Here is a 26,845-nt window from a genome sequence, read left to right on the forward strand (position 1 = left end):
AGAAAGAGACTTAATTTTTATTATACATTCTTCTATACCTTTTACATTTTGTATCAGGTACAAGTAATGCCTACTAATGTGGTGATAATCATGAGGAAGAGGAGGAGGAGGATATCCAATGATGATAAAGAGAATAAGATGTATTGAGACTGAAATACCAGCTCTGGATTTTACAAGAGATGTGGTCTTTGCTAAACTGTTTAACTTTTTAAAGTTAAAATTTTTAAGTTATGGGAGAAAGTATTTGCAAACAACATATTTGATAATATATTCGGTTAATATTCAAAATATATAAAGAACACATATAACTCAACATCAAAAAAAAAACCCACAAATAATTGGATTAAAAGTGGGCAGAGGACCTGAATAGACATTTCTCCAAAGATGGCCTACAGATGGCTAACGGATACATGAAACAATGCTCAACATCACTCATCATCAGGGCAATGCAAATTAAACCCACCATGAGATACCACCTCACACCTGTCAGAATGCCTAGGATCAAAAAGACAAGAAAAGACACGTGCTGGAGAGGAAGTGGAGAACGTCTTAAAGCCAGTGTTTGTGAAGCGTTCGTCACAGTGACTGGCACAAGGGAGCCGCTCAACAAACGCAGCCAATCCTGCTACTGCTGTTAGACATTTATCCTGCTTCCCCATTCTGGATATCTAGGACTTCAACATAGGGACAAAGTATGCCGTCCCTGAATCGAGCACTGGCTTCTCTGAGACCCCAGGGAAAGCTCTGGAGGAAGCCAGCATCTGCTGTATGCTCTTGTCCATCTCCCCTTGACCGTGTCCCAGTCGTTACCTCTAATTGGGACAGGGTGTGTGGTCCCTGGAGGCCCCAGGTATGCTTAGGGCCTGTACCCCGTGCACATTTGACATTCCAAACTTTAAATTGCTTCTGGGACTAACAGGGTCCCTGTAGAGTTCACAGCTGCTGCCCGAGGACTCCTTTCACTGCTGGGGAAGATGTACCATTGGGATTTCTGTGCCTCACATCAGGATGACAGGTGCTCTCCACAAAGAGTCTGTAGCTGAGATACGCGGTCAGCCTGCACGGCTAGGAAGAAGGATGGGAGAGAAACACCAGCAGGGGCTAACATTGCCGTAGGGATTTAGCGGAGAGAAGAAGAAAGAGGGTCTCAGAGGTCAAGGATATCCAGCAGGGGAGTGTCTGGTGTCTTTCTCTGGCATCCAGGGTCTGGCCCAGGGCACAGTGTGGAGTTGAGAACTGTGTCCGGGATCAGGAGACTCAGACAAGTGGCTGCAAGCAGGATGCAGGTAGGGAGCACTGGGCTGTGGTGGGGACAGAGGTGGTGGCCATGACTTTTGCCGAGCATTTTCCAAAGATGGACTTTCCTCCTCACCCTGCCTCTGCTCTAAGAAACTTCCAGCTGCAACTGATTATGAGCAGCAGATGCTGGAGAGGGGAGGAGCAGCTGAAGCTAAGCCCAGGCAGTCCCTCGTGCTCCACAGAGCTCACCAGTGACCAAGCCCCTGCCTTGACACTGCTGCTCAGTCCTCCCCGGGAGGAGCCCAGAGCCCAGGGAAAGAGGCAGCCATGTTCCCATCCCCATCCTGCTGAGATTTCCCGGAAGACTGAGCCTTTCTCAGGGTCAGAGGGTGAGCAAGACAGGCAAGCTGGGACCCAACACTGTCTGATTCCCATTCCGTGGCTAGTTCTTTCCATTTTTCTCACTTTCTTCCTATAGATACAGTAGTTTCCTCTTTTACACAGGGGATACATCCCAAGACCCCCAGTAGATCCCTGAAACCGCGGATAGTACTGAACCCTGTGTATACTGTTTCTTCCTATACACACATGCCTATGATGAAGTTTAATTTATAAATCTGGCACAGTGAGAAATTAACAATAACCAGGAATAAAATAGAACAATTGTAACAAAATATTATAATAAAAGTTATGTGAATGTGGTCTTTCTCTCAAAATATCTTATTATGCTGCACACCGCCCCCCCATTCTTCTTGCGATGATGCAAGATGATAAAATGCCCACACGATGAGATGAAGTGAGGTGAGTGACCTAGGTGTTATGAGGCTACTACTGACCTCACCATACTCAGAAAGACCATCTTCTGCTTCCAGACCACACCTGGAGGTGGTGGTGGGGCAGGAAGTGAAACTTCTGAATGCAAAATGTCCGTAAGTAAGACGGGGGGGGGGGGGGGGGGTATTACTGTACTGAGAATTTTTTCCCCAAATATAATTTGTGCCCATAATATTAGAAAATTGGATAATACTGAAGAGGTAAAAGAGGAATCCCCTCCCCTGGTGATTCTTCTATAATTTCTTTTGAGTCACTTTTATCAATACATATTGTTCACCTAATTGAGATCATAACAGTGTATACAATTTTGTATTCTCCCTTTGAATTTATTGTTGTAATGTAATGATGTAATAGTGTAAAAATTATAAATGTAACTTTAATGTCTAACATTCCATTCTATGAAGCGGTATCATTAGGTATTTATTGGTAGACAGTTATTTTGTTTCCTATGTTCATTCACAAATATGGCTGTGATAAATGCCTTTATTGAGAGATACCGGCCCTCCACTCATTGAATCATTAGAACTTTCTCCCAGGGGTGGAACTGCTGAGTTATGTGGGCTTTCCAGGTTTTTCCTTTTCCTAGGCAAACTGCTCTCCAGAGAGGCCATAGAACAGTGTATAGAGGCAGTATGACGGTTTATAGGCTCCTAACTACCTTGTGTTCCCTTCCCTTCCTCGCTCTCCCAGGTGGACATCTGCCCAGTTGGGGCTGTAGGTGTCAGAACTCCTGGTTTTCTTCCATCCCAACTCTCCTCCAAAGCCTGATACAGCCCTATTTCCAGCTGGTCATATCTTGATGGGAGACCAAGCATTCAGATCTCCCCACCATGTGTGCTCATGAGCACACATACACACACACACACACACACACACACACACACCCCATAGCACACACGCAAAGGAGCAGGCAGTCACCTTCACCAAAGTCTGAGCCCTGCCTGGTGAGAATGGTGCTGAGCAATCCATGACAGAGTTGGGACACTCTGGGTAGCACCTGTTCAGCCTTTTCATGATGCACATGGGAAACAGGCTTAGGGACTTGCTCCAGTCACCCAGAACACCCACGTCACGGGCAGGGGCAGGTCCCAGAGCTCTGGGCTCAGTGCACAAGATCTTCCTAGTCGTTCTGTTCACTCCAATTGAACCAGCTTTCATTCAGCACTGCTCCATGCTGGGCACTAGGACTTCCATGGCTGCAGCTCTCACACGGGGCAAATCCCGTGCAGCACTCATGGCCACAGCACATCGTTCACGGGCAGACGCTTCTGTGTGCACAGCCCCGGCTCGTGGGCGTAGACAGGATGGCTTCTCTAACAGAAGCCACTGCCCTTGGCCTCTGAAATCACAGCATATCCTTGTCACTATGGAATCCTGCTTGTGGCACCAACTGTAATGTTTACTTTACATTTTCTGGAAGGGCTGGGAGAGCCACTGGGAGGAGTGGCAGATAAGCTGGGGCAGAATTCCATGGTGAAGCAGCTTACACACACACACACACACACACACACACACACGCTCACACATGCACACACACACACGCACCATTGCAATTAAGAAAGAGCTATAGACATATTATGAATGAGGATTCTGAATATAGAGTCTGAGCAATTGCAGCTGAGAGCCTGGAAATCCTCTATACAAAGGCAGACAGGTCTTCCTATAAGCTAGCTGCTTGTGTAGAACACAAGAATGGAGGCAGAGAGCCAGAATATTACCCAAGAATAAAGTATAAACATAAAAGGACAAAGAAAAAACATTCCATAGTCACCCCTGGCTAAGAATGTCACCAGGATTCTAATGAGCTGGGATTAGAAGTCAATGCCACATAACCTGCTGTCTGATGACTGTAGTCAGCATGGTTATTAAGAATTGTGTTAACTGGCCAGTGAGCTGCAAGTTGCCATTCCATAGTGTGGGTTCCATCACTCCAGTCAATCCTGTGTTGGCTTCATAAAGTTCTGCCCCCTAAGGAACCTCCCCCCAATTTCTATTAGTGTGTGTGAAAATAGGCAGATCCCAGTTCAGATGATGGTCAAGTCTGTGTTGCTGAGGCTGGGCAGGCTGAGGAAGCAATCCTCGTTATGGCTGAGCCTTTACCAAGGCTTCATTCTGTCTGGATGTGGGTTAACACTTTTATACAAGTTGCTTCCAAACGTTAATAAAGTTTACAGAAGCTTAAAACTTTGCCCATTCTAAGAATTGGATCAGCTTGGGATTCTCCTCTCTGAGAATCTAAGAGAGCCCAGATTAGGTGAAACTTCTATAGAAAGAAATAATTTACAGCATTTTCCAGCTGTTGATCATAAAACAGAGGAAAAGTCCTCCTTGACTGGGGATTAGCTCTACTGGGCTCCAGTCCCGCCTCTATCAGCAACTTGCTCAGAAGACTCAGACAGGTCACACCCCTCTCTGGGCCTCAGTTGCTTTTTCGGACCACGAGAGGACGAAACATCAGAAAAACCCCTCGCACACAGTCGGCTGGAACATTTGAGGCTTTTCCTTGGTGCTAGTCTACTCTAAGCTCTGTTGTGTACCACCCCCGACCCTCTCTCATCTAAAAGCTAAGGACACTCCCACTTACTGTCTCTTACTGCCATTTTTCTCTTACACACACATGCTCTCCTCTTATGTAGCAGAGACTTGATGGCATACTAGATGCCTGAGACTCTTCTCAAGAAAGCCTGATGTGCTGCTTTTGTACTTTGCTGATGACAGAAGGGATATCACATGGAAAAAGCCAACTGGTCCTCCCCCGTGGTGGGGTTCATTCTCCTGGGACTCTCGGCCCACCCAAGGCTGGAGAAAACGTTCTTTGTGCTCATTCTGTCTATGTATCTGGTGATCCTGCTGGGCAATGGGGTCCTCATCCTGGTGACCATCCTTGACTCCCGCCTGCACACGCCCATGTACTTCTTCCTGGGGAACCTCTCCTTCCTGGACATCTGCTACACAACCTCTTCCATCCCTCTAGTCCTGGATGGCTTCCTCACTCCCAGGAAAACCATTTCCTTCTCAGGCTGTGCCATGCAGATGTTCCTCTCCTTTGCCATGGCAGGGACAGAGTGTGTGCTTCTGAGCATGATGGCATTTGATCGCTATGTGGCCATCTGTAACCCCCTGAGGTACCCTGTGGTCATGAGCAGGTCTGTGTATGTATCCATGGCTGTCAGCTCCTGGACAATTGGTGGGGCTGCTTCTGTGGTACACACATCCCTGACGATTCAGCTGCCTTTCTGCGGGAACAACGTCATCAACCACCTTGCCTGTGAGATCCTGGCTGTCCTGAAGTTGGCCTGCGTTGACATCTCCATCAATGTGATCAGCATGGGAGTGACAAATGTGATCTTCCTGGGGGTCCCAGTTCTGTTCATCTCTGTCTCTTATGTCTTCATTATTGCTACCATCCTGAGGATCCCTTCAGCTGAGGGGAGGAAAAAGGCCTTTTCTACCTGCTCTGCCCACCTCACTGTGGTGGTCATCTTCTATGGGACCTTATTTTTCATGTACAGGAAGCCCAAGTCTAAGGATCCCCTGGGGGCAGACAAAGAGGACCTTTCAGATAAGCTCATCCCTCTCTTCTATGGGGTGGTGACCCCCATGCTCAACCCCATCATCTACAGCCTCAGGAACAAGGACGTGAAGGCTGCTGTGAGGAACCTGGTGGCTCAGAAATACTTCACCCAGTGATGGAGGAGGGGTCCTCTGTGGTTCCTACCTCCAAGGGAGCAAGGGTTTTGATCATTGCAGCTGCCACTCAAAAGCCAGGTGATGTTAACTGAAATGATCGCTTGCCCTCTAGTTCATTTTCAGGGATTGTGTAACTTTTCACATTGTGTCTTCTGAGTTTTAGCCAGATATCTGAGAGCTTCAACAGATGCCAGGCAATAAATCGCTAATGTAATGTACAAAGACATTCTGAACACATCCTAAAACCGAGGAGAAAGGGACCATTAGAGCAAGCCGAATAGCCCATACTGTGTCTGAGCTACACAGTCAGTACACACAGGTGAGAGGGCTCTCACAGCAACTTTTTCATCCCTACTGGACTCCCCAGGACAGCCAGGAACAAGGAGGAAGTGGACATTTTCATTATTAGACTCAGTTTGCCTGAAATACTAAGAGGAGACAAAGACAAGGTCTCCACACAGAGGGCTTTTGAGTGGAAATAATCTAGCCTGATGAACTGAATTGCTTTTTAGCTATGAGAAAATTGAGGCTTATTTTTTCTCAATGCATTTCACATTATGAAACACTTCTTCTAAGTTAAATTCAAGGAGTATAGAGTTTGAATTTGATGTTTACCACTTATACAATTCCCAACAGAAAAGCTAGTTTTCTGTTAGATAATAACTCAGATTCTGGAAGAGAGAGAGAGAGAGAGGGAGGGAGGGAGAGGAAGGAAGGAAGGAAGGAAGGAAGGAAGGAAGGAAGGAAGGAAAGAAGGAAGGAAAGAAGGAAGGAAGGAAGGAAGGAAGAGGAAGGAAAGTAGGAAGGAAGGAAGGAAGGAAGGAAGGAAGGAAGGAAGGAAGGAAAGAAGGAAGGAAGGAAGGAAGGAAGGAAGGAAGGAAGGAAGGAAGAGGAAGGAAAGAAGGAAGGAAGGAAGAGGAAGGAAGGAAGGAAGGAAGGAAAGAAGGAAGGATGGGGGGAAGGAAGGGAGGGAGGGAGGGAAGGAGGGAGGAAGGAAGGAGACAGATAAATAGAGGCTAAAATTATTTGAAGAGTTTAGTGGGGTAAAATTTGACATATTTCTTTGTTCCAGAACTTCTCAAAGTCTTTAATATGTTAAAATACACCGTGAATGTCCAAGAGATGTAAAATCTGTAGCTTTTCTGAGCCTCCATAGCTCAGCACAATAAACACTGGGAAGCATTTTCTTACCTATGACCTTGGGCAGGTTGCTTAATCTTTCTCAGTCTATTTCTTCATATTTTAAAACCTAACCATTTGATTTTAGAGAAATTAGATAAGATACTATATAAATGAGTACCTATTTATGGTAAACGCAATAGAACTACAGATGGTAGTGGTAGTATCACGAATGCTGCACAGTGCTGTGTACCGTGTGGAAATGAGCCAGACATTGTTCCTTTCTAGACCAATAGACAGAAGATGAATGAGAGTCTCAGAGATGGTAGTAGATGGATAGAAGCAGTTTTAGGCCAAGTTACATTAAATTATATATTTAATTCTTTGAACACTGGCAGACTTATTTGAAAAGAATTTAGAAAGTGAATCCAATTTTGAGATTAGATCTTGGAAGTTTTTGCTTCAAGTGATATTTAAGTTTTATTATATTTATGAAAAGTGAATTGCATAAAGACGCGTATTTTGTTAATACAATTTCACATCCTTATGTGAGTCCTGTTCCTGATTTCTACCATTACACCATTGCCAAGGATCTTGCTGTTGCAGATGCGCCCGTGACATCTAGCGGCCAGTTAAGCAAACTTCAGACACTTAGTGCAGACAAACAGTATCATTGTTTGAAGAGGCTAGGGGTTTTCTTGTTCAACCCTATCTACAGGATGCATAGAGTTCCTCTCCAATGACCCTGACCCTAGTCAACCGGCGTTTGCATGGACACCTTCAGTGACAGAGAATTCAATACTTCCAGATTCTAGCTGTTTCACTCAGCCCTAGAAAACCCTTCCTTGAATTATGCTAAACTATATCCTCCTCTAGCTTCTGCCTTTAGTCCTAATTCAGCTCTGTGCCTCTACATGAGATGCACCTAATCTCTTTCCTTCTGACATATGAAGACAGATCTTCGGTGCCCTGAGTCCCCACCATCCTTCCTCCAGTGCCAAAATCACCCAACTTTACCCAACTGCCAGGGGCTGAACTGTACATAGAGCACCATCTAGTTTATTCCAACAATAGAAAGACTATGAAAGTTCCGAAAATACCTTGGAAATAACAATGATGCTGCTAAGCTAACTCCATCTCCCCAGGATAGCCAAGATCAGACTGGCCAAGAGACACACTTTTGACCAAGCCCACCTTCTTGTCAGGCTGTCCTCTGCTCACTTGCTTTTCCACTGAGTAGTGGCGGCCATGTCCTTTTATATTATGAATGACATGTTCCTAATGTAAATGTTAAGTTAAAAATCATGTAAATAGTTTCCTCCAGGGATAATGGCTACTTCTACTCCCACCCTCCAATTTCACATTCCTTGCATTTCAAAGTCAGTCACCTGTCTCCTGGTCCATGCTTTCGAGAAGAACAAGATGCATCAACAGTAACAAGATGACAGAAGACTGAGGAAAATTTTTCTTTGACCTAGGTCTTCAGTCTTAAAAACTATGGCTATGGTACCACACAATATAGGAATCCATCTCCCAAATGAAAAGAATCAGAATGTCTAAACTTTAAAAGATTACTGGTCTTTACCACAATGACGTTTGTTTCATGGATGATTGCTGGACCATAGCTAGTGGTTGACTGGATGGCTGGGAATGCTTGGGATTAAGGGGTTTTTTTATCACTTTGCAGGGGAGTTGATCACTTTGGGGGATGTCGTGGCTCTAGAAGCTTAATTAGGTTTTAGGGTTGATTAGGCTTGAGGAAAGGAAGATCACTGAGTATGTCTGGATTGATGGTGATTGTATTTGGTGAGGTTGATGGAATGACTTGATTAGGTAAGAACTTTGATAAGATATATAACTCCTGGTCTAACATCAAAATAAAAAGAAAGGTTTCAACTATAAGTTTGGTCATTTTAAGAAGTAACCTTTTTGGTTTGCCAAATATAAAAACTTTGAAGTAAAAACAGGCTATGCTTAGTTATTTTTTAAAAAAATTAAAATGTTCAATTCTCTCTCCAGCCTTTCCTTGTGCTTTGGTACCTCAGCGTCAATATTCATTTCATTTGAGGCCCACCCGGTCTCTTAAAAAGCCAGCCACAAATAGCTCTCAATAGCACCTCTGGGCAGACACCAAAGAAGTAAATCTGATCCTACGTAAAATGTAGTGGCTTGCCAATGTTTTTGCCAGTTAGGAATTATAAGAATTTAGCCATAGAATTTGAAAATAAATCGAAGTCTCTTTTTAGCCATTTTTTGTTTTTAGTACAGACCAAGATCCTATTCATTGCAAAATGTTTTCATAGACATGAATGCTTGTGTTTGATCCAGGAATAATAAATGATTGACTGTTACCCAGCAGCAGGGTGGGGTGGGATTCCTGGCACTTTGATTTTTTTAAGCAAAGGAAAAAACAACTGAGCAGAAATTGTTCTTTCAACAGCTTTTTGTGGAAATGTAGATTAAAGAGACTAGGTTTTTAAAAAATCCCTTATTGCAGTAATTACAAATACGGTTGCATGAAGCTAGTGGAAATACTGCTTGAGTCAGTATAAGTTATCTGACCTAGACGTTGCTTCGAGGGGCATCAACTAACAAGACATCTTCAGTTTATTAGCTTTTTTATCTTAATGAGTTCTGGGTTAAAATATTTTCTTCTTAAATATAAATATTTGCTTTTGCTAAAGCTAATTTGAAATTCTTTGGTGTTGACTTGAGTATGCACAGAAAAGTTCAGTTTTGCTGGAAGAACCAGGAAATCCACTGTGGAAATTTAAAAATGCTAATGTGTTATAAATCATTACATTTCATTGTGCAAATTTTTACAATATAGAATAATATTTAAAATTATTTAGAAACAAACCTTGATGCTAGGCATCACAAAAGAAAAGTTTGTCTCATTTAAGAAGTGCTCTAAACCGACAGTTCTTAGACTTTTTGTCCTGAAGATTAACAAAACTTAAAAGACTGATGATACTATGTGACGTGGATGAGGATAGAGGGAAATAAATACTCTCACATTCTGCTGGTGCTAATGGAAAGTAGGTCAATTGTTTAATATAATGTTATAATATTAGGTAGACCTGCAGAATAAGGAGGCTGAATAAAGAAAAGAAAATTTAACCATCTTCCAAGAAAGAAATCAAAGGGGCCTAAAAGTCAAAGTCCTGTTTCACAAGCGGTGTCCCCATATGTTTACTGGGAGGGAGAGGAATGCCAGGTTTAGCAAATCAATATACAGAATGCCTGATTCAGTTCAAATTTCAAATAAACAATGAATGCTTTCATAAATATATACACAAAATATATAAACTTTTTAAAGTATTCATTGTTTACTTTGAAAGTGAAATTATACTGGGCAACCTGTGTTTTATCTGGCAGCCCTAATTTAATATAAAACAATAACAGAGGTGACTGGGTGGGTCAGTTGGTTGAGCAGCTAACTTTTGATTTAGCCTCAGATCGTGATCTCATGGTTCGTGGGATCAAGCCCCGCATCTGGCTCCGTGCTGACAGCATGAACCTGCTCAGGATTCTCTCTCTCTTTCTCCCTCTCTCTCTGCCTCTCCCCCAGTCGTGAACACTCTCTCTCTCTCTCTCTCTCTCTCTCTCTCTCTCTCTCTCTCTCTCACAGAGTAAATAAACATGAAAAAATTATTATAATAACAAAAGAGGAAACTTTTACCTTGGATTGCTGCTAAAAATCCCACCCTGGGTCTTCTCTTTTATGATGTCCCTTCCCCTGGGGAATGATTACTGCCAAAGTTCTGTCACAAGAATTGCTCAGCTAGTTTCTTTATTTTATCCTTATCCTTGGGTCTGTCTTACAGTATCCTCCAATATTCCTCCTTCATTTTGTCTTTCTTTTCCATGTATAAGCCTTTTCGATTTCATGTTGCAGTTAACAGCTGCATTCAACATTCAGTTAGCAGTACATTCAAGAGCCCATCCTCTTATCTATCTCAAAACTAGGGAAGGGCGGGAGACACCAAATCCAGAACAGAAAGTACAAATAACAAGCTAAATCTTTGGGGTGCTCAGCTGCAAAGGACAATTGTTTCACTACTCTTGGTGCTTTGAGAAGTAAACGACAGCCTAGAATAGACAAGCGAGGACAAGATTCTTTCAAGAACATGAAGTTTACCTGGAGCCTGATTAGTTCCAATCCCACTTATTCTGATTTGCAACCATCCTCCTCTACCACCACCCAGACCTTTGGGGGCTTAAGAGGACCTGTTACAAATATAAGAAAATATAGTCAAAGCAAATACTGAAAATTATATAGACATGTGGACACTGATTTGATATTTGATATGAAGGAGTTGCTCTTAAATGTTTTGGGGTATAATAATGGTAATGTAGCTACAGCTTTAATCAGAGTCCTTACGTTTTTAAGTACATCCTGGAATATTTTCAGGTCAAATGATATTTTTGGAATTAGCTTCTGAAGGTAGGAGGTGGACTGTGTGCAAGTATAGATGAAACAAATAAGCTTGTTGCAAGTGGGTAATGGGTGCCTGGGAGCACAATATACACTCTCTATGCTCTTGGGTATGTTTGAAATTTGCCATAATCAGAAATTTTAAATAAAAATCATCATACTCATTCAGTGGAATATTAATTCAGCCTTAACAAGGAAGAAACTTCTGGCACCTGCTATAACATGGATGAACCCTGAAGACATTATGCTAAATGAAACCAGTCACCAAAAAAACAAATACTGTATGATTCCATTTATATGAGGTACCTAGAGTATTAACATTCATAGAGACAGAAAGCAGAACGGTGGCTGCCAGGGGCTGGGGGACAGGGAAATGGGGAGCTAATGTTTAACTGGAACAGAGTTTTCATTTTGGAAGACGAAGAGTCCCGTAGGCAGATGCTGGTGATGGCCGCATAAGTGAATGTACTTCATACTACTCAACTCTACACTTTAAAATGGTAAATGTTGGGGCTCCTGGGTGGCTCGGTCAGTGAAGCATCGAACTTCAGCTCAGGTCATGATCTCCCAGTTCATGAGTTCAAGCCCCGCGTGGGGCTCTGTGCCAGCAGCCTGGAGCCTGGAGCCTGCTTCAGATTCTGTGTCTCCCTCTCTCTCTGCCCCTCCCCCACAGGTGTGTGTGCTCACGCTCTCTCTTTATGTCTCAAAACTAAACATTAAAAAATTTTTTCGGGGCGCCTGGGTGGCGCAGTCGGTTAAGCGTCCGACTTCAGCCAGGTCACGATCTCGCGATCCGTGAGTTCGAGTCCCGCATCAGGCTCTGGGCTGATGGCTCAGAGCCTGGAGCCTGTTTCTGATTCTGTGTCTCCCTCTCTCTCTGACCCTCCCCCGTTCATGCTCTGTCTCTCTCTGTCCCCAAAATAAATAAATGTTGAAAAAAAATTAAAAAAAAATTTTTTTTCAATAAAATGGTAAATGTTATGCATACCTTACCACAATAAAAATGATACCAATTTCATTTTATAAGTAAAAAATGCTACTCTCATAATGGATAACACAAATAAAAATAGAAAATAGCAATAAAATCTGAATACAGGGAATTAGAAAACTAAATTTTAGTTCTTGAAGAATAAGCACACATTCTTTTTTTTTTTAATTTGAGAGAGCGAGAGAGTGAGAGAGCATGAGTAGGGGAGAGAGACAAAGTGGGGGGGGGGGGAGAGAGGGAGAGAGAGAATGCCAAGCAGGCTCCATGCTCAGCGTGGAGCCAAACTCAGGGCTCAATCCCACAACCCTGGGATCACTACTTGGGCGGAACCTAAGAATCAGACATTCAACTGACTGAGCCACCCAGGTGCCCTAAAACACACATTATTTTTAAGATAAAAAAAAATCTACCTCTTAATCTCCTCAAATGGCAAAATTGAGCTTCCCTTTAAATGTATTTTATATTTGAATTTACCAAATAAAAAGAAACAATAATGAACAAATTACTAAAAATTATCATAGGACGGCACCTGGGTGGCTCAGTCGGTTAAGTGTTAGCTCTTGGTTAGCTCTTGGTTTCGGCCCAGGTCATGATCTCACAGTCGTGACTTCAAGCCCCTCATCGGGCTCTGTGCTGACAGTGTGGAGCCTGCTTGGGATTCTCTCTCTCTCCCTCTCTCTCTGCCCCTCCCCTGCACTTGCTCACTCTCTCTTTCTCTCTCAAAATAAATAAACTTTAAAAAATACCATAGGAAATACAGCAAGCATTGCCATCAGACACTGTTTACCCAAATGGTTAAGTATGACAATTTCTGTAAGCCATGTGTCCTCACACCCCCTAAGAACCAGATGACAAAGTCAGCTGGGAGTCCTGATATTGCCGAGATCCCTGAATGGGGCACCTTCCCCAGCACATGCCCGCTGCTCTTCCACATTCATTGTGCATTCTAGGGATCATTACCTTTCATTCCAGTCCCTTTGGCCAAATCCCAGGAGCTTTTCCACACAAAACAAAAGCAGGAAGCAGATAAAATGACAAAGCAGCAACTCTTTCGCTAAGAAAATTCCACCACGAGGCTCAAGGTGGTAAGTTTGTTCTCAAAACTAAACATCTCACGCCGGCATTCACTGTTTTTCATTTTCTATTGCCCTGAAAGATAACTGACATCAGCTACCTCTAAAATGTCAAACTCCTTAGAAATAACCTAATTCTTGCAGTGTTCCCTACGCACCCATCCCACCACCCATCTCTCTAATCCAAAGCAAGCGCCATGGGCTTAGGGCTGAGGACTCTATGGGTCCTCTGACCTGGGGACTCACAGGATGCTAGACCTCCAGGGAACTCATTCTCATATTGTGACTTGGCCATGCTAAGGGTCAACCCCTTCCGCATCCTTATACCTAAAGCAAACAGACTAAGCAATAAGCAAGAAGGCAGTGACCTGGAGCCAACAGGAGAAGATGGGCATTGAATGAGCAATTAAAAGTGTGATGAGTGCTATGAAGAAGCATACAACACCTTGGAAACCCACGAGAGGCTACCTAACCTAACCTGGAGTGGCAGTGGTCAGGAAGACTTCTCTAGCAAGACACAGGATGAGCAGATTGAAGTTACAGCTCATCTTGGAAAAGAACCTTCCAAAGGGATGCCCTAGCTCAGGAGGTATCCCAACAGAGGGTAGAGCATGAGTGAGGATGCTGGAGGGAGCAACCCCCGCCCTGGATGGACTGGAAACAGGTAGAGGAGCACAGTCATGAAGAACACAGGCTTTGGAGACAAACAGCCCTGCGTTCCATTTCCAGCTTTATCACTTAACCACAGAAATGTAGACCACCTGCTTGACCTCAAAATTATGGACAATTTAAATATATGCAAAAGTAGAATTGTTTCGTGAACAATCACATCCTATTCATCACTCAGCCAATTGATGACCAATAGCCAATTCATGACCAATCTTTCATTTATAACCTTATCCAACTTTCTGATGCCACTTTTATTTTGAAGCAAATCCCAGACACTGTATCCTTACACCTATTTAAAAAAACAGCATATCTCTCAAAAGTAATGAAATTTTTAACACAAGGTATAATACTGTTATTATGTGTAAAATTTTATCAGTAATTTATTAATATCATCAAATATCTGCTCATTTCCAAATTTGAAACTTCCACTTGTCTCCTAATGTCCTAATCTTGTCTTTCCTTTCTTTTTTTCTTTGGGTTTCTCTGAATAAGAATCTGAATAATCCTTACATTGTGCTTTGCCTCTTTAAGCCTCAATTTCCTCAACTAACTGCGACCTCCTCATTACAGCCTTAATTTCAGAAGGTCATGGCGACCTTTTGTTCTCAATCCTTGCTGCTGCCCAGGAAGGCGCCCCTCTCTCAGACTGCCTGGGGGCCTCTTACCTCTAGACTCCCTCCCCCTTTACCCCCAATCTCTGTGCTCCTTTAACCACCACGCCCACTCCCCTCCCACTGGAGCCTCCCCTCCCACTGGAGCCTCCCCTTGCCACCTGCATCTGTCACTGGTTATCGATCATTGAGTGCCGTCTTGTTATCTCTTGGATGGAGACAGAAACAATTTGAAATGCACGAACATGAAGGAGATGAAGGCAAAAAGTCATGAAGTACAGCCTCAAGGTCAAAAACCCATGAGACAGTCAGGCTTTTACCACAGCCCAGGTTGTCTCTTAGTATATCATGTATACATTATTATGCCAAGGAAGTCTCTGTCTCTTTCTGTGCTTCAACTTGTGTTAACTCCTGGTCAACTCCTGCCACCCAGCTTGCTATGAGTCTTACTGTCTCCAAAAGAGGGAGTTGATATGTGATGGACCCTACAGAAGGGGTAGGGAGTGGAGAAATCCTGCCACATAAAAATGGAGTTAGGTAGGACACATAGAATGTGTGCAATAAATATTTGTTGGGTGTAACTGGTGAACAAAATTTGTAAAAGGCACCAATCACAGTGCCTGACATTGTAAATTTTCAATAAATACAATCATAAAATAAGTGTTATTATCAGATGATCACTGAGGTCTCTTCCATCTTACCACCAAAGCTCTAAGGCATGAATGAGTCAGGACTGGGCCCACATCCAGTGGATGCTGGAGACCCACTCCTTGGGGCCAGGACAGAGTGCTCAGAGGAGATACTGTGTCTGTGGACTTCCCTTCCCCTTCAGTTACCTTCCCCCACTAACTCTGCACTGGTGGGAAAGGCAGGACATTGACCCTACAGTCTTTGCTGGCATAATCTGTAAGATCAGCCCCTTCGCTGGCATAATTGCTAGATCTTCACATCAACTCCAGAAAGGAGACAGGCTGGGTTCCCAGCCACATTTTGCAGGTAAGAAACCTGAGGCTCAAAGAAAGAATAAATTCTTCCCTGCTCAAAGGGTCAGCCAGGACTCTGGTCCCAAATCCTTACCTTCTGATTCCCAGGCCAATGTAGTTCTTTCTATTTTCCCATTTCTTTTTCATTGTTTTCAATCCAAATGATTTATTTTTTTTTTCAGACTACAAAATAACACATGCCCATTGTAGGAAGGTTGGACAAAAGCAAAGCACTGTAAGAGGTGATTCCATCCCCTATGGTTAGCTGCTCTAAAGAGTGTGAAGTAATTTCCCTGTGCTCATTTTTACACATAGATATTTTTATGTAATTGAGATTATATTGTATGTGTACATTTATAGCTTGTGACTCATTTAATTTTATAGCATAACCATCCCTACCATGTTACCAAAAACTCTTTGTTGACATCTCTTTAGTGTGTATAATTTTCCATTTTATGATATGCCACAGTTATTGAATATGCCATTTACTGATGAACAATTATTTTTCCAATATTTTTCTTGTAAATAATGATGAGATGTACATCTTTGTTCAGAAAACTTGATCTACTTCTTTGATTATTTCCTTAAGACTAAGTCCTAGAAGGGGATTGCTTCTGTCTGGACCATGCTGGTCTCACCAGCAGCTCAAGGAAAGCTCTCTCAGGTTGATACAACTATCATTCAGAAGCAAAGCAACTTTTAAATTATAACTTAGTTAAGTCAATTTAATAGAAAATTGTAATCTTTAATCATTTCTCGGCCTTTTGGCTAAGATCAAGTGTAGAAAATTGTAAATTTGTATGCTTTGTAAAAATATTTTTTAATGTTTATTTTTGAGAGAGAGCGAGAGAGAGAGAGAGAGAGGGAGCATGAGCAGGGGAGGGGCAGAGAGAAAGAAAGACACAGAATCTGACGCAGTCTCCAGGCTCTGAGCTGTCACCATGGAACCCAACACAGGGCTGTAACTCACGAACCACGAGATCATGACCTGAGCCGATGTCAGACACAACCGACTGAGCCACCCAGGCACCCCTATGCTTTGTATGTTTTGAAACATATTGGTCTTATGTCTGACAGCTTTGATAAATGTAGAATTTACTAAATATTCCAGTTGAAATGCAGTGAAGATATTATGAGATCATGCCAAATTTCTTTTTTTGTTGTTAATTTTTTAAGTTTATATATTTATTTTGAGGGGGAGAGGGGCAGAGAGAAAGGGAGAGAGAGGATCCCAAGCAGGCTCCACACTATCAGCACAGAGCCCAATACAGGGCTCAATCCCCCTGCAAGATCATGACCTGAGCCAAAATCAAGAGTCACATTCTCAACCGACTGAGCCGCCCAGGCACCCTGATCATGCCAAATTTCTAAGTGTCAATGGAGCAAATTAAAAAGACCCTGTTGTATCTAAGCTGCCCAGATAGCAGAGGTCCACAAGAATGGATCTCACAGCCACTTTGCCAGCCCCGACCCATCCTCCAAAGTCCAGACTTGAATAACCACCTGCCTATTTGACGTCTGTATTTAGATGTATAATAAATCCTCAAATCTAGTAAGTCCAAAATGTACCTCTCAGTTTCTCAGTGCCCTTCTTCCAATTTGTTCCATTCCCATTTTTCCCCATCTAAGTAAATGAGGGCACCACCACCTACCTAGTTACTCAGCCCAAGAACCTATGGACCATCCTCATTGACTCTTCCCCCGCCCTCTACATCCAATGCAGCAGGGAGTTATATTTGCCTCCTTCAAAATATATTCAAATGGAGCCGATTCAGTTGGTGCACATGCTTCCCTGCAGGCCATTCTTCACATTTCAAAGCATGCTTCTTCCCAGCTCAAAACCCTCTAATGGCCCCTTGTCACATTTGGGAATAAAATCTCAATTCCCACACAGTCTATGTCCTGTCTACCTCTTCAGCCTCCCCTCCAGCCGACATCCTTCTGAGCTCCTTTCTTGATGTCAAACTTCCCAGTTCCATTCTGTTACAAGGCTTGGCATGTTCTTTGTCCAGATCATCACACTGTGTTGTCCTTCACATCACTCAGGTCTTTGCGTAAAGGCCCCCTCTTTACATACCTAAGATGGACACCCTCCCGTCCCCCTAAGCTTTTATTCTTCCCCATAGCACTCTTTACCACCTGACAAACAATCTCTTCATTTGTTTGTTTATTGACTATCTCCCACTGGAATGTCCACTCCGTGGGGGAATGGACTTCATCTGCTGTGTTTATTGCTATAGTAACTAACATGCTCAAATAAATATTTGTTGAATTAATGAATGAGGTACAAAGTTTTCACTATGAAGAATGTGCATTAGAGTCACTAGAAGGACAAAGAAAAGGTCATTCTCTTGAATAACTGAGTTCTATTCCTGAAGCCAAGACTACACTACATATTAACCAACTTGAATATAAATTTTAAAAGAGAGAGAGAGAAATGCAGAAGCCAAAAAAACAAAAAAAGGTCATTCTCTGGAACTTGAATTCCCACTGAGAGGGAGGAAACTGTAAGAGCATTGGAAAATGTAAACCACTAGACAAACTGAGATTATTAGCATCATATTTCTGTGGCATCGTGCTAGATGTGTCCAGCACATCTAGTGTGCTCTAGGGGACATGACGTAGTCCCTGCTCACATGAATAAAGACATCAGTAGTTGAGATGCTCACAAAAGGCTCTTGACTGAGAGAAAGAGTTTGTTTTAAGTGGACCAAATTTCTGACAACACTGGAGAGTTAAAGAGAGCATTTAGGAAAGTAATCATTTCAATTTTAAGAACAGAACCTTGAAAATTAGTTTTGTTTTCAAATGCTAATAAAAAATTAGTGTTTATCCAAAGTAGTGACGTGTGGGAAAATGAATACTTTATCTATTTTAAGGCAAGTGGATACCATTTCTTATTTCTCTATGCGCATGATGAAATTATGTAATTGCTGGAAATAGACAAGGGTGTCATCTAGTGGCCACTCATATAAACTACAGTTCCTTGAAAGGTCAACTCCAAGACCATCTGAGGGTCGTATGGTCCATCTTGCTGGTGGTTACCAGATTTCCAGATTTCACAGTCATGCAAATCTTTTTTTTTTTTTTTGATGGAGACTTACATGGAGTCAATATTTGATTTTGTTGATTTAGGATGTTAAATAACAACAAATACCGCCTGCTATCTAACAACAAAAAAACATTTTAGCACCCCCAAAATAGAACACGATCTCAGAATAATAAAAACAAAACTAATAAAGAACATAATCTCAGAATAAAGGAAGTGTACTTCAAGTTGCAAATATTTAGCTTTATAAAAAATGCACCACCCTGTTTCCTTTCCTCAGACCTGGAAAGCTTTATGGACAGGCACCAATGTGGAGACTGGAATTCAGGAGCTCTGCTCAGTTAACGAATCCTTTCTGCAACAACCTCTGCTTTAATACCCACAACCGAGGAGAGGCACTCCCCTCGTCCACCTCTTTCCAGCCCTGGGAGAAAGGCTTCCCTGTAACTTAGGGCAGAATTTGCACCCTCCACCACGGGTCCTGGTTTGGGACTGGGAGTCTCCAAGAAGATGCCTAATCTCTTTTTTATTCTGATGTGTGAAAGTGGCTCTCAGATCCCCACCATCCACCTCCCCTAATCTTTTCCCCGGGTTGAACCCCCTAGGTCTTCAGCTGGTACTTAACACTCCCAGCCGGCTGTCAATAAAGTACATTCTATGCCTTCCAGGGCTCTGGTTGCTACAAAGTTAAGATCAGACATTTGTGAATAGATCCTGTGAAGAAGAATCAGAAGTCTGAAAACTTCTTTTCCCAGGCTAACCAGCTCAGAGCAGCACAGAAGTTTACTTACGTGTCTATCTTCTTGGCAACCCCTCAGCAAGCACCCAGGGAGCCACAGCCTCCTATATTACAAATTATATCATCCATACCTTTAGGTAAAACATCCTCCCAGACGCCTCCTGAGTCTCTGAATAATGCTGAGGTCTTTCATTGGTCTTACTCCATTACTGACCTTTCTTAGCCTCTTACTAGTGGGCTGTGCTTTCAATAGGAAGAAAAAAAGTGGGTTAGTATGCTGTTTCATTTGTTCCAGCTGAGAGTGATAGAAACCTCATTATCAACAGCGGTTTAGATAAGATGGTTTATTTCCCTCTGGTGTACAAGTCTGGAAGTAGGCAAGGTATGGTGCCCCCACAATACCAGAAACTTAGGCTCCTTCTACCTTGTTGTTCCACCATGCGGGGCTTCCATTTCAAGGTCACTTTACTGTCCAATGTGACTTTCTCCAGTCATTACATCCACATTCTGGCCAGATGGAAGGCAGAAAGGCAAAGAACAGTACTCCTTCTCTACTTCAGGACATTCCCCAGAAGTTGCACACCACTTCCACTGGTCATTCCTAGATCCAATGGACGCCATGTTGTTGCGGTCCCTTTTCTAATAATAAGGAAGAAGGCAGAGGGACGCCCCGCTAGCTCAGTCGGTTAAGCAGCTGCCTCTTGGTTTCGGCTCAGGTCATAATCTCACAGTTCGTTGAGTTCGAGCCCCATGTGGGGCTCTGTGCTGACAGCATAGAGTCTGTTTAGGACTCTCTCCCTCTCTCACTGCCCCTCCCTCACTCTTTCCCTCAAAATAAAATTTTCAAAAAAAAAGGAAGAAGGGGAAACTGAGACTGGGGGACAACTAACTGCTGACAACCAGCTTGCGCCACATGTGCCCGAGATCAGACACAACAAGGTCCAATGATTAATGAACGACCCAACCCTGGTGGTCAGCCTCTCTGCAAAAGCACTAAACTTGACACCAAATTGAATAGGATCCCACAATTAAAATCCCCTAAAATAAGATTAATGACCTGTGGGCAAAATTGGGACCAAAAAAATATGTATCCAGTGGAATCATGATCATTCAAGCAAATGGGTTTTTTAACTCAGATCTTCTCGATTAGCATTTCTGTGCAAGAATTCCTTCCCAGCATTTCTCAGAAATGTTATGTTTTTCCGAAGCCAAATCCTCATTAAAATAAGTTGAGAAATCTAGAAAAACTGGGAAAAGTTTTCTCCCATGAGAATTAAAACTTAACGATAGAGTGGGGGAGGGGCAAACCAGGGGAAGGGGATTAAGAGGTACAAACTCCCAGTTATAAAATGAGTTAAGTCATGGGGATGAAAAGTACAGCATAGGGAATAGAGTCAATAATATTGTAATAACTGCGTGGTGTAATAACTGTGTAATAACTTACTGTGGTGAGCATTCTGTAATATAGATCATTGTTGAATCACTATGTTATACACCTGAAACTAACAAAATAAATGTCAACTAGGGGCACCTGGGTGGCTCAATTGGTTAAGTGTCCAACTCTTGATTTTGGCTCAGGTCATGATCTCACGGTTCGTGAGTTTGAGGCCTGCATCAGGCTTTGTGCTGACAGCGCGGAACCTGCCTGGGATTCTCTCTCTCCCTCTCTCTCTGCCCCTCCCCTGCTCTCTCTCTCTCTCAAAATAAATAAATAAACTTATAATAATTATAAATCTCAACTATTCTTCAAGTTTTAAAAAAGATTTACTTTATCAATTCAAGGACTGGTTGTTGTGTTTATATTTTACTCTGAAAAAATAAAACTAAAAAATTTTTAGGATAGAAAAACAAAAAAACAAACCAAAACAACAACCAAAAAACCTTAATGATCAACATAGAGATGTCACTAGTTCAAAGGAATCCACTGATATCGTGGCGCCTGGGTGGCTCAGTCAGTTAAGCATCGCTTGATCTCAGCTCAGGTCTTGATCTCAGGGTTGTGAGTTCAAGCCCTACATTGGGTTCCCTAATGGGCATGAAGCCTGCTTAAACACACACACACACATACACACACACACACTCACACAAATGAATCCACTGATGTCAAATCAGAAGCAAGCGTAGAAAACACTGAAGCATGCATTGGAGAATTAAGGTAGACAGTTCCTGAGCGGAAGAATCACAGGACTTGACTGCAGCTGTTGCCACGTCATAAGCAGCGGTGTAAGGGAGCCGGTTTGCACAGGCTCCAGAGGGCCGGTTGTGTGCATCTCTTTCCAACGCTCAGTGACATCACATTGGTAGCTTGAAATTGACCATGGTGGGAGTATTTATACCTCCCCTCAGACACTGGCAAGTGCTATATATCAGGGCTTTTATTTTGCCCCCAGAGAGTTGGTTTACCAGCATATACTAATTCCAAGTGTGTGTTTGTGGACTGGTCTGCTGCTAACAGTAAGTCATTTTTACAAATAAAATATTAGTAACTTTATACACATCAGATACTTATAGGAGTCCTATGAGTGGTGTTAGAAAAAATAACAAATTTTGAGGCCAAATAAGTCCTTCTATTGGCAATTTCAATAAGCAATTTTTACATAATGTTATTAATCTTCCTAGTGGGTTTGAATGTTAATGTAATTTTTCCCAATAATGATGGCTGGCATTTCCAAGTGTTTCAGTATTCACTATGCTACAGTTATTTGTTAATACTCAACAGGAGAGAGGCAAAAAGAATACGACGTGATTGCTGTTGTCAAACACTCCAACAGGAAATCAGAAACTACTCGAGAGTCTGAATGGGCAACAGCAATATTGACTTCAACAGCAAAATCAAGACTAAGGCAAGCAGAGAAACATGGTTTATCATTAAAAAAGGAAATAAACTTCTCTGAAACAACATGTACCCTAAACTCGAAGACATTTGGGACACAGTCTTAATTCAACCAACATTAAGGCAAAATGAAAGAAAATTTTCTACATCTGGAACACTTGTCTCAAAGCAAATATCAAGACTATCAGGTGGAACAATTTATGCTTTGTGTTTTTAAAGTTCATTTTGTAGGGGCGCCTGGGTGGTGCAGTCGGTTAAGCGTCCGACTTCAGCCAGGTCACGATCTCGCGGTCTGTGAGTTCGAGCCCCGCGTCGGGCTCTGGGCTGATGGCTCAGAGCCTGGAGCCTGTTTCCGATTCTGTGTCTCCCTCTCTCTCTGCCCCTCCCCCGTTCATGCTCTGTCTCTCTCTGTCCCAAAAATAAATAAACGTTGAAAAAAAAAATTAAAGTTCATTTTGTAAATGATAACTTTTAAATATCAAATATTTGTGGTGTTCTCTTTCCATTTTCAAGTGATTTTATTTGGCATTGATTTTGTGTTGTTACCATTCCCTTCCTTTTATCACTTTCTATATACCCAGTGTCTGTATCAGGTAGAGATCTGTTTTACATGTTATTAAAATAATCTTGTCACAGTATATTGGTTCATGATAATAATATAAAATCGTGTTATTCACTGAAAACTTCTGGAACTTTCAGCATCATACTATCAGAAAATTATTCACGGTTTATTATTATGGTCACTCATTTAAAAGCATGTAGATAAGTATTATGAAAAATGTGGAATGATTTATGATTTCAGAAATCTTGAGAATTCCTGGAAATTGCAATTTGTTAATCTTGGCTACTGAATATTAGCATCAGTTGGAAATTTGGAAACATTACTCTGGATCACTGATTTTCAAACTTTGTCAAGCAGCCCATCTTTATCATCAAACAAGTCTACCTTGGAAACAGAAAATACAACAGATATAAAAGGAAGCTCTGGCTGAAGGAGACAGAATAAGGAGATGCAATTCTGTCCTGTACATTGCAACCGAATTGCTGAGTGACTTGGGGCGGATCTCATAGGTTTCTGTCTTGGTTTCCTCACTTGTAAATTGCAAGTTCATTGCAGCTCATGCTGTTCTCCTGTGTTGTGGGAGACACTTGAGACAATGCTGCAGGAGAGCTTTGCAAACCTGGGACAGCTTGTAGAGGGTTAGGAGCCGGACACAGAGAGGCCATCCACACACCTGATACAACCTTTCTAATGTGAGCCCGAGGGAGAGAGCAAGGACTGAAACCCCAGACTCCATACATCCTGGCCGCTTTTCTGGACTGTCTGCCGGTGCCTGTCCCTTTTAAGAGCTAGAGCGTCAAGATGGAAACAAGACCTTGGGTTTAAAGTAGAATCATTCTACACCTAGTTAGGATCAGGCAGTAGAACACAGAAAATCACATTCCTCACGTGAAAGTCATGGATTATAAAAAGGGGAGTGTGAATTGTGTGCAAGTTCAAAGTTCACTGAAATGGGGGCCAGAAAGTTGCATTTCAGTCTGGCACTGCCACAAAATGTAGAGGAATGTGTCAGGTCCCCACTCTGAACTTCAGATCTTCGGAACTGTTACATCTGTTAAAGGCCAGGAGGTCTTGGATGACCACATTTCCGTGAGGATTCATGCTCCTCATTCCCTAGCTGAGCTCACACAGAAACAGGAATCAGTTTTGTTCGTCTGCGTCCGGAATGTTCCTGCTAAGTGGAGTTCCAGCATTCCTCAGCCCGGAGAGAGCTCTTTTTGGAAATAACAGCTATTTTCTGAACAGTAGCAGCTAAGTTTGCTTTTCTTAACCTTTGCACCATCTTTAAAAAAATATTTTTACATGTAATAAAAAGCAACACTCGTTCAAATAAATTCCAACAATGCAGAAGCATATGAAGTCAAAAGCACAGGCTTTACCCCTGTAATGTCCTCTGCCTGGTCTCCCTGTCCTTAACCCCACCACTGCCCACCTGGGCCCCAGAGGGATCTTTCTCATCTAAACTCATACATCTAAACTCCTTACAAGGCTCCTGTGTGGGCTCTGTTCTCACCTTCGGGCTCTTGGTATCCGTGGTAGGTATAAAAATGGTCTCCCAAAAATGTCCACGTCCTAATCCCCGAAACCTGTGAATATGTCATATTATACCCAAAGGGGAATTACTCTTGCAGATGACCACGTGCCAGCCCCTGCCCAGGGAACACGGGGGTCAACAAGATGTGGTCCCAGCACTTGGTGAACCCCCAATTTACTGATCTGGACAAGGCTGCAAATAACACAATCGGGTGCTCAGGGGAGGGAGAGCGGGGAGACCCAGGGAAACCTGGGAGGAGGGGCCCTTGAGCTAGACTTGCAGAAAAGAGGGCACTTCAACAAGGAGAATTTGGGAGAGGGTGTTCCAGGGGGAGCAGCACGAGTGGACATTCAGAGAGCTTGTGGCGGCAGGGAGTAGGCAGTTCGGCCGGGAGGAGGTGAGGACAGCTAGCTCCTAGAGAAGGAAGCACTTCTTGTCACACCTGACCAGCATGTTTCTGGGTAACAGAGGACAAAGGCAACAAAGAGGCAGCAACCATGGGGAGGAGGAAAGGTCCCAGGGAGGGTGGGGCTCAGAGGCTCTGCTGCTGAGCCTGCATCTCAGACATTCTTGGGGATAGGAGGCCTTTTTATATGATGCACCACCTAAGTGGGGATTTTGGGCAGCCAGAAAGGCTTTGGCCTGGAAGTCCTAAGTGGTGGTAAGGAAGCCTCTCCTAGCCGAGGGCCCTGTCATCTCCTCTACCACTGGGGGAGGGGGAACTAGTTGTCTTGGCAGTTTCTGCGGCCGAAGACCAGGATCCACATGCTGTCTCCCGACATAGGATGCATGTGTGGACAGCCAGGCCTCTCCTGTAGGCTAAGCCGAGTCCCCGGACACCCCCTGTACAAACTGCACCACCCAAACACACCCCTCGGGCCCAGAACTTCTGACAGTGACCTTCACACCCAGATCCCGGCATTTTCTGGAAACTTAACAACCATGCCCCTACTCCCCAGGCTTGCCCACCCTACCCATGCGAATGAGGCAGAAGAGGTGTGTGTGTGTCTATCCCTGTCTGTGTGTCTGTCCTAAGAATTTGTTACTATTGCTATGTCTGTGTTTGACTATGGTTTTGGATCTCCACTCAGATTGGAGTTGGTTTATATTATAATTGAAAAAATAAATTTTAGGGGCTCTTGGGTGGCTCAGTCGGTTAAGTGTCCGATTCAGCTCAGGTCATGATCTCACAGTTTGTGGGTGTGAGCCCCATGTCGGGCTCTGTGCTGATGGCTGAGAGCCTGGGGTCTGCTTCGGATTCTGTTTCCCTCTCTCTCTTTGTGTGTCCCCCCCCCCACTTATGCTCTGTCTCTCTCTCTAAAAAATAAACATTTAAAAAAATAAATTTTATTCCTTTTTCTTTGGTTCTTGTTTCTCTTATTCAAAAGCAAACCATTCATTGCAGGAAACACAGATAAACAAAAAGGGAAAACATTTGAAACCCTACAAACGGTCCCCCTCCCCCAGAGACAATCACTAGTCAACACCTGGGCGTGTCCCGCTCCTCCATGATGCAGCCAAGTATATTTTCTCAAAAACACAATTTTACACACGGCACATGTGTAGTTCTCTAATTTACTCCATTTCTTACTCACTGATACATGACAAATGTCCTTTCATGTTAATGAGTTTGAATGTACCTTATTGTTTTCGAGCCTGTGTTCCATGTTAAGGCTGTGCTAGGATTTGCTGGATCAGCCCTCTCCCGAATAGGCTGCTTCTAACTTTTCACTATTACAAATGAACCAGACAAACACATCTGTGTGTAGGTGCGTCTAGTTGTGTCTGATTTTTTTTTCAAGTGTCATGTCCTAGGGAGAGAGGGGACCTGGCAAGGCACAATGACCCTTTTCTATTCCTTGGAACAAGTGGTTTCCTCTAAGGAAGGTACTTTTCCGGAAAACATGTTATTTCATGGCCTACTAACTCCAGAATCCAGCCTGTCCCAGAGAGAAACACCCCCCTGGTTGCAGGGCCAAGAATGTGCAGAAAAAGCAGGGCAGGGGTGAGCCCCTCCGGATAGCTGGGTTCAGAGGAACTTCCTGCTCACTTGCAGACATCCTCTAGACAAAACAGGACAGAATCCTCACCTCTGCTGCACAACCCAGAAACGGAGTCTGGGCCAGTGTGGGGGGTGGGGAGGGCAGGGCTAGGAGGGGAGGGGTGGAATGAGCTGGGTTTTCCCTGCCCTTTGCCCTTGGGTGGAGCTGGGAGAGGAGCTCCAGAAGGTGAGGGGAAGGTGTGTGTGGAGAGGCACAGTCCCGGCCCTCTGCAGGTGTGAGGCCTCAGGGAGGGAGGCTGTGGTGGGCTGGCTCCTGGCGGAGGTCCGTTAGCCCGGAAGTCCAGGCCTCCACAGAGGTTCATCAGGGTGAGGCCCCAGAGGCTGCTTATTAAAACTGTGTCAGGCAAAGGCCCCCTTTCTTCTCCGAAGTCAGAGATCCAGGGAAATCCACGTGTAAGGCTTCTGTCCAGGGAAACCCTGGG

General features: G+C 43.4%; 1 protein-coding gene across 2 annotated transcripts; it reads left to right on the forward strand.

Moving 5' to 3' along the window:
• The first annotated feature begins 230 nt into the window (after window positions 1–230).
• Window positions 231–5,763, forward strand: LOC125150402 (olfactory receptor 2S2). 2 transcript variants are annotated; one of them, XM_047830294.1, is made up of 2 exons: window positions 231–240; window positions 4,814–5,763. In XM_047830294.1, the coding sequence occupies exons 1-2, from the start codon at window positions 231–233 to the stop codon at window positions 5,761–5,763; spliced, it is 960 nt and encodes a 319-aa protein (XP_047686250.1). The 2 variants fall into 2 exon arrangements, with proteins under 2 accessions (XP_047686250.1, XP_047686249.1); XM_047830293.1 differs by lacking the exon at window positions 231–240 and having other exon boundaries at window positions 4,804–5,763.
• The last annotated feature ends 21,082 nt before the right edge of the window (window positions 5,764–26,845 follow it).

Source organism: Prionailurus viverrinus, chromosome D4 (assembly GCF_022837055.1).
Source record: "Prionailurus viverrinus isolate Anna chromosome D4, UM_Priviv_1.0, whole genome shotgun sequence".
NCBI classification, from domain to species: Eukaryota; Metazoa; Chordata; class Mammalia; order Carnivora; family Felidae; genus Prionailurus; species Prionailurus viverrinus.